We start from the raw sequence: 7478 nt of genomic DNA on the forward strand, positions 1-7478 counted from the left end.
AAAGTCAAAGGGGAATTTTGGAGAAAAGAAGGAAGTAAAATAAAGCAAGAACACAAAAAATGGGGATGGTATAAAAGTTCCCATAAGACTGCTGAAGCAACTGCCACAAGACTGCTGACGCCTGTGATTATCACGTGCTATCAGGCCAGAAAAAAAGACGTCTCCGCTTTCTTTCCCACCCTATTCTTTGCTAAAATCCTATTCAGGCCATACTCTACCCGCAGAGCTCATCTCCACTACTACTGCTGCACTCCTATCAAATATCGGTTATTAAATGTCTGAGCAGGTTATTAAAGCCTCTGAGCAGTTTGCAACCTGCAAAAAGCAAGGCTGCTTGTTTGCCACTCGAAAGCATGTGGTCACGGCAGAGTTAGGAGCGCAATTAAGTGCACAGTATCAACACCAATTTTTACTACGAGCATCTGTTAGTCTGGAGAGAAAATGCATCATTTCTACCCTAGATTTGTATTATTTTACCCTCCTACTTAGAAGAAATTACAAGAAGCAACTAAAAATATATACTCTACAAAGATCACATGTACAAACTGCCATTAACGTGTTGGTGGTTTCGCACAATGTAAAGGGGGAGTCTAAAGGGTCTTTAAATGCTCTTCGGCGTTATTCTGAAATTTCAGTGTAAAGCTAAGGAATGGTTAATATATAAGAGGCTGCCTCTTCTACCTCCTGAACCCATTTTATACTGGTGAAAATTTATTTTGCTTGCTCTGCTCTTTTATCACCGGTCTGCGCAACGTTTACCTAACCTGGAGGATTAATCTGTAAAACCTCTCACTTTGAGCCTTTACAGCGCTCTAAAGACCTGCAGATGCCTACATCAAATATCTCCTTTTCACAGGGAGAGCAGAGCTGCTCCGGTCACCACTCACCTGCTCTCTTCCAGTCGCCGTCTCCGTACAGAAGAGCCTGTAGCCTTGAACGGGGCCATTTGCATAGGCAGGGGGATCCCAGGAGACGAGAATCGAGGTAGGTGAGGTAGACACAGCCCGCAGGTTTTCCACCGGCCCGGGAACTTGCACTGCACAGAAAGGAAAGGACAGCGTGAAAGCCCCGTTCCCGCATCACCCACCACTGCACCCCGGCCCCCAACACGGCAGGACCCAGCCCAGGACACACCTCCGGGGGATGCCGATAACAGCACTGCTTCAGCACCGTACACCTCAGAAACCCCAGACAAAATACAAAAGGGATGATAAACCCATGGAAAACACACTGCGGAAAGAGCGTTGCAGATTTAGCACCGTGAATACAGGAAATACTGAAAAGGGTTGCTCTACCTACGCTACGTCTCTGTGCCTTTGGCTCAGAGGATGGACTTCAGCTTAAAATTGAATTTCTGGGAAATAATTAGTGACTTTGCAGGAGCAGTCTTGTGCCACTGCTAAACGGGGGGATACCAGTCTAGAGCCCAGCATTTGTGGGCTCCCTCGTTCACTAGAGATATTCACAAATGATGTTCACTAGATATTCACAAATATCTAACGCACGCAATAGATGCATTTACCTTGCGGTAGTAGGAAATCGGAGGCATGCAAAATCTGATCATCCAAGGCCAGCTCAAGCTAAGGACTGCCACTAGAAAAACCCGCAGGTAAACACCAACACACAACCCGACACAACTGAAGTCACCTCATAAACACACTAACTCCGAGCTTGAAGTTGCTTTCATGTGAGGCACCGCTTAGCTGTGTGTGTTTCTGTCCCAGCTCTGTACGTACCAGCTTGATGCTATTAAATTACAAACTGATTTGGTGCACCGCAGCAGGCTTTGGTTTCTTTTAGCAAGCAATTAGCCTTCAAAATCCCTCTCCTAGCTTCTACTTACACCATTTGCACATATTGTGCACGTGTATCTGTTTATGCTATCTCTTTAAACTCCTTTACACGTTACTCACTCTATTTTAGCTGCCTGAGGGATCACAGATGATGGCTGAGATGAAGCATTAAGGGCAGTCCTTGGCACGCTCTAGTGAAGGAGGGAGCCCACAAATGCTGGGCTCTAGGCTGGTGTCCCCCCGTTTAGCAGTGGCACGAGACTGCTCCTGCAAAGTCACAAGAAGCTGGTAGCACGGAGCAAGGCGATGGATTTGGAAGACATCATGCAGCTCTTCACGTAAAGCCCCGGGTGACTGGGCTGATCTCGGAGCTGACCTGCTTTCAGCAGGGGCTGGACCGGAGACCTCTCATCACCTGCAAACCCTAATTTGCCCTCAGAAGTTAGGTCTCAGTAGCATAAGCTCCAATATTAATATGTAGTCCCAGTTCCGCTCTTAAATAATATTCCTGTGTTTGCACGGTGCCCAGCACTTACAGAAATCACCTCATCTTATAAACCAAATAACAACAATAAAAGTGTTAAAATATCCCATCCTTGAAACTATTATCTGGTTTGATTAGTTCTGAAAATACAGAGGTTTGCAAGAGGTTTAGCCTTAAGTAGAGATCATCTGAAATGCAAAATTTAGATTGCCTTGACACCAGATCATGCTGGTGTGGGAAGAAGCATGCAACTCCTTTTCAAATGACAACACAAAACAATCCCTTATAATTGTTACGGAAACCACACTAGGTCACCTTTTGTTACACAGACTATCTTAAAATGCTCCAATTTCACTCTGAATGCAAATTATCACACATCAACTACATCACAGTTTTGGATGTCAGCTTAAATCGCTTATTGAAACAAAAGCGCTAAAAAAGCTTAATAAACTCCTGTAACTACAAGCAGTACCAGAAAATCACTCCCCGCACGTCTCTGCTGGACCTAACCCCAGTGATAACTGGTATTTGGAGGTGAGGCTATCTATAGCTTATCTGTGCCTTCATCTCGAACTCAAGCAACATTGGAAGAAAAAACGCAAATTATAATTGTGGCAAAAATGTAAAGGTCAAGCAGAAGGTTATTTCTGAAAATCTTCAACACCAAATAGTACCTTTTCACTTTCAATAGGGAGGGTGCTGTGGCATAAAACAAACTCACAAGCTATTGTGCGACCGGCAGATAACAGAATTACAGCTCCTAGAACAGGCTTTCTGCAAAGTTACATCCCCATTACAAGGCAGTTTCACACTAACAGCTCTCTTTTGTAAATCTGTAAGTGTGCGGTGAGCAGCGATAGCCAAGGATCGCCTGACCCTGCGCTCCCTGGGTCCATCCCTCTCCTGCAGAACAGGGATGGCAGAGCTGGGCATCCGAGAAAGGCAACGAAATACAGATAGCCTTGGATCACAAGTAATTTCAGGTTTAGATGCAGCGTAGATATATTTAAAATATTTTTATTTCCTTCGCCCAGCTTTCCTTTTAATTCTATTGCAATATTTCTGACAGGCACTCTAATGTGCTTAAGGTCTCAGCATTTTCAGCACACACAAAGCATTTAATAATCTCTCCTGATCCCTTCTGTCAAATAATAATCTGGTGAAAATTGGCATTAAGTTTTAAATCTTTTCCTAAATTATTCTTTTTCTAAATAGCAGCGAGGCCCTAGAACTGCTTTACATTCCATTAAAACAAGACATTAAATCGTGTTTCTTCTGAAGTCAGCCTTTTACAACTAACAGCATCCTTTCTCTAAGAAAAAAGGATAAACAGAAGAGGGCAGGCAGATGACTGATGCGTTTTCTTTTACCGTGGGCTCCACGTAATGTTTCAATATATTCCAAAAACCACCGCTCCTCTGAGAATGCCCTTCCGCTCCCATAAAAGATCAGTTCAGCGCCTCAGACTGTTTCATAAATACAAGCTACAACAACTGCTTGCAAAGAGTTTGATGCTGCTCTCACAACTGCCAGTTTTGGGGTTATTTGGTGGAATTACTCCTATTCAGTAGCCGCAAAGGCAATCAGGCCCAAAGCCAGAAATGGTCAAATACTTTACTTCCCCCCACCCCCAATGCTGATTTTAGAAATACGCATTAACTGCCTTCCTCTTATTGCTAATGTCAGCTGTGAGTGTGGCTGATCTTGTACTGGGGTGAATAGCTGTATCCACAGCGTGCTGTAAGAATTTGCCTCACGCTGCCCCAAAAGCCAGTGTTCCTGGGGCGGAAAGATGATCCTTACCATAGGCACCTGATATATACCTTGATTTTAGCTATATATTATTGCAGAAATAAGTACCTGTGTATTGCAGAGCAATACCGTTGTGTTTCTAATCTGAGCTGGCCCCAGCAAAGAGGGCTGTCCTCTATGTAAATGGTAAGTCTTGCTTTTAATCTTCCAGCAGTTCTCAAATCGTACAGACCACGGGCTATTTTTGGAGCTAACCTCCCGCCAGCAGTCCGTATAAACCCAAAGAAGTCATGTGCAGTTGGCGATAGGTGAAGTGCCTCCAGAGAACGTCCGTAACTCCTTCCCTCCCTCCATCTTACAGAGCAGGAGTGCTGCACATCCGTGTCCTGTCCCGGCTGCTGATGCACCACACACACGGGGCAAGCTGGGAGCCTCTGGCAGGAGAAACAACACTCACATTCATCATACCTCCAGAGTACAAGTTGAGTCAATGCAGCTTGACTTTGGGGTCAGCAGACCCAGAGGAGCTCAGCAGGAGGGCTTCACAGCTTGAAGTGGGCAATAGCTGCTGGGAAGACCCGGCCACTTGTAGGGTATCGGGGCTTTAAAACCTCTAGTAACCCTGCAAAGTTTGTTTTATCGTAGGAGCAGAAAGGGCTGGCATCTCCGTATGCCAGTGAAAGCACTTCCTTACCGAGAGACTGGTATTGACCCCGCTCATTTTCAGTTGCATAAAACCAGATGTCCACGTGGTCAACTGCTCCTCGAAACCTGCAGGAACACAATTTCTGCTCTCATGAGCCTTCACTGCTCTTGCACAGAGATTTCCTCTTTGCTATTGTTCGCTTAAACCTTTGATAATAATAGTTAAAAAGATATAAGAAAGATACAAGTGCCTAAAATAGGAATATAGGCAACTACGTCAGAAATTGCTTGGCAACTGCCTAGACATGCTGAATCTCTCTCTCAAACCTGACATTTTTGTAAGTTTCTGAAGCTCTGCCTTCTGCCCCCCCGGGCCACCCTGCCTGTGCTGGTGGGAATCCGGCTCATACTGGAGACCAGGGAGGGGAGCGCCTGAACTCCATGAGCAGCACAGCTCTGGCATGTAAAGAGTTAGTTACCCCAAGACCACTGCCTTAAGCTCTATCACAAGACACTGACCTTCTTTCAGAGCTATTCATGGGCTCCAGCCTGGGGCTCTAAGGTGTACTGATGCAGAATTATGCACGGCAGCCTTTGGACAAGAAAGCAGAGTCCTAAAAACCACCTTGAAGTTGAATGCCTGAATATGAGGTGAAAAGGATCACGGTCCTACTTGTTTTCTCTCTCCTTCTGGTTCCAGGGGTCTTGACTTTTGCCGCCTATAGTCCAAACCAACCTCCCGCCTAAAGGCCATGGTGCTCCTGCACCAAGTGCGCCATTCAAGGCATTCATGCTCTGAATCCTTTCAGGTAGAAGACAGCATTCAACCTTTGCATCCAGGAGCGAGCACGTACCACCGAGCACATACCACCACCATGCTTTTATTAGGAAAACAAAACCACTTATCCCATCTCAATTTTTTAAAAGGAATATGCCTGTTAATTCTGAGTTAGACTTCCTTGGTCTCCAGCTTTGTGTCAGGCTAGCCATCTCCATCAAGAAGGATGCTTTTTTAAAACATTTTTCCTAGTGATCCATTCTTCTCTATAATGAGATGCAATGATTAAAATGTTCTTGTTATTACATTTCACTTTTCGTTTAAACAGCTGGTTCTGTGCTGATCTGCACTGAAAACATTTCAAACATAAAACATTTATGAAGCCATTTGCAGTTATTGATAATAGAGTGCATGCTTTGATTGCGCCTTTGATTTTTTTCCTCCCTTCTTTCTCTGTACTTAACAGCTTTAACGATATTTCATTAAAATCTGGTTCCATGCTGCACGGAAAGATGCAACTTCAGAGAGCCTGCAGGCAGTGTAATTATTAACACAGCGAACCTGCTTCCCCACACTGGACACGCTCTGAAGTCATGACAGTCGTTTGGCAGGACTGCCCCGGCTGCCTCCAGTGCTATCCACAAGAGCTGGCGTTGGAGTCAGCTTTTGGAAGCGGCTGTCATTTATATTTTCACACAGCCTCCTGGTTTTCATTAGTTTGCCCTTTAACTCTTCACGTGGTGCCCAGCTGCACACCACAGATGGATGAGTGAATCTAATATTCTTTGCGTGAATCTAATATTCTTCGATTTGTTAAGGAACACGGGACCAGGGACGGTACCACCAGGCGATGTGATGGAGGTGGCTCAGCTCCGAACTCTGCAGCGAAGGGAAAGTGCCTCCTTGGAGCTGCCTTTACCAGAGGAGATCTGGAAACGCGTCCTCCTCCTCCACCCTGCTGTTGTGGAGGGGCAGAGGCTGCAGGGCTCGGGCAGAGGACGGGGACCTGTGCATCGCCAGAGACCCCAAATGTGCCAGTGAGGCACAATACCACAATACAAATTCTAGGAAGTCTGGACCACGAGGCAGGTGGGAGTATGGTGTTATCTTCTTATCCTGGGACCCAGGGATGGGACGCGTGGGAACGGTTCAAAGCTGCGCCAGGGGATGTTTAGACTGGACGTGAGGAAGCATTTCTTTACCGAGAGGGCGGTCACACCCTGGGACGGGCTTCCTGGAGAGGTGGTCAATGTCCCGAGCCCGTCAGTGTTTAAGAGGCATTTGGACAATGCCCTTAACAACGTGCTTTAACGTTTGGTCAGCCCTGAAGTGGTCAGGCAGTTGGACTGGACGATCGTTGTAGGCCCCTTCCAACTGAAATAGTCTAGTCTATTCTATTCTTGCCAAATAAATCCTTGTCCAGAAATGGGTAAAACAGTGGCAGCAGAAGCAACTCAACACCTATACAGGCTCTTAACTAATAAAGAAACTTTTGAAAGTATCTTCAGTACCCAGCGTTTCCACTCCCATACTTATTTTGCCTGACTTTCAAACATTTCAGCCTATAGCACAGTGCACAGTTCCAGGAATTGAACCGCTGATAACCAACCTGTTAGCCCTGCTACTAAACTCGGAAAGAGAACAATATTTTAAATGGTTTCCTACTATTATTATTATTATTACAAGATGCTGATGGGCTGTATTTGTGGCAGGAAAGCCACAAGACTGTGGACGGAGGAAGAAGTAGTCTATTGTGACGGTTTGCACTGGGGAGAAAATGTCTCTGTGTATCAAAATTTATTAAGATTTCACTAATGTCAAGAAGCTATTTGAAAGCAAATATGGGGCGCAAACATGAACACCAAAATAACGTCATCAATGAAGAAATAGTCTGCAGTCAGTGAGACAAATTCATTTCGAAAACAAGCTTTTGTTACAAAATCCATCTGCTTCTGGGTGTCCAAACATGTCCTGCATTTGTTTGAGGTCTCAAAAAGGGAAGGAAAATCTTTCTGAATGGAAGAGC

At 45.2% G+C, this 7478-nt stretch overlaps 1 protein-coding gene across 1 annotated transcript in view; it reads right to left on the reverse strand.

Moving 5' to 3' along the window:
- DCC (DCC netrin 1 receptor) overlaps positions 1-7478 on the reverse strand; it is a 579713-nt gene that overhangs the window by 152506 nt on the left and 419729 nt on the right. Inside the window, exon 10 of the mRNA XM_009323064.1 lies at positions 888-1036. Coding sequence (XP_009321339.1) covers positions 888-1036 — 149 coding nt within the window. The remainder of the gene's footprint in view (positions 1-887; positions 1037-7478) is intronic.

The sequence above is a fragment of the Pygoscelis adeliae genome, unplaced genomic scaffold (genome assembly GCF_000699105.1).
Source record: "Pygoscelis adeliae isolate BGI_AS28 unplaced genomic scaffold, ASM69910v1 Scaffold174, whole genome shotgun sequence".
In the NCBI taxonomy this organism is placed as follows: Eukaryota; Metazoa; Chordata; class Aves; order Sphenisciformes; family Spheniscidae; genus Pygoscelis; species Pygoscelis adeliae.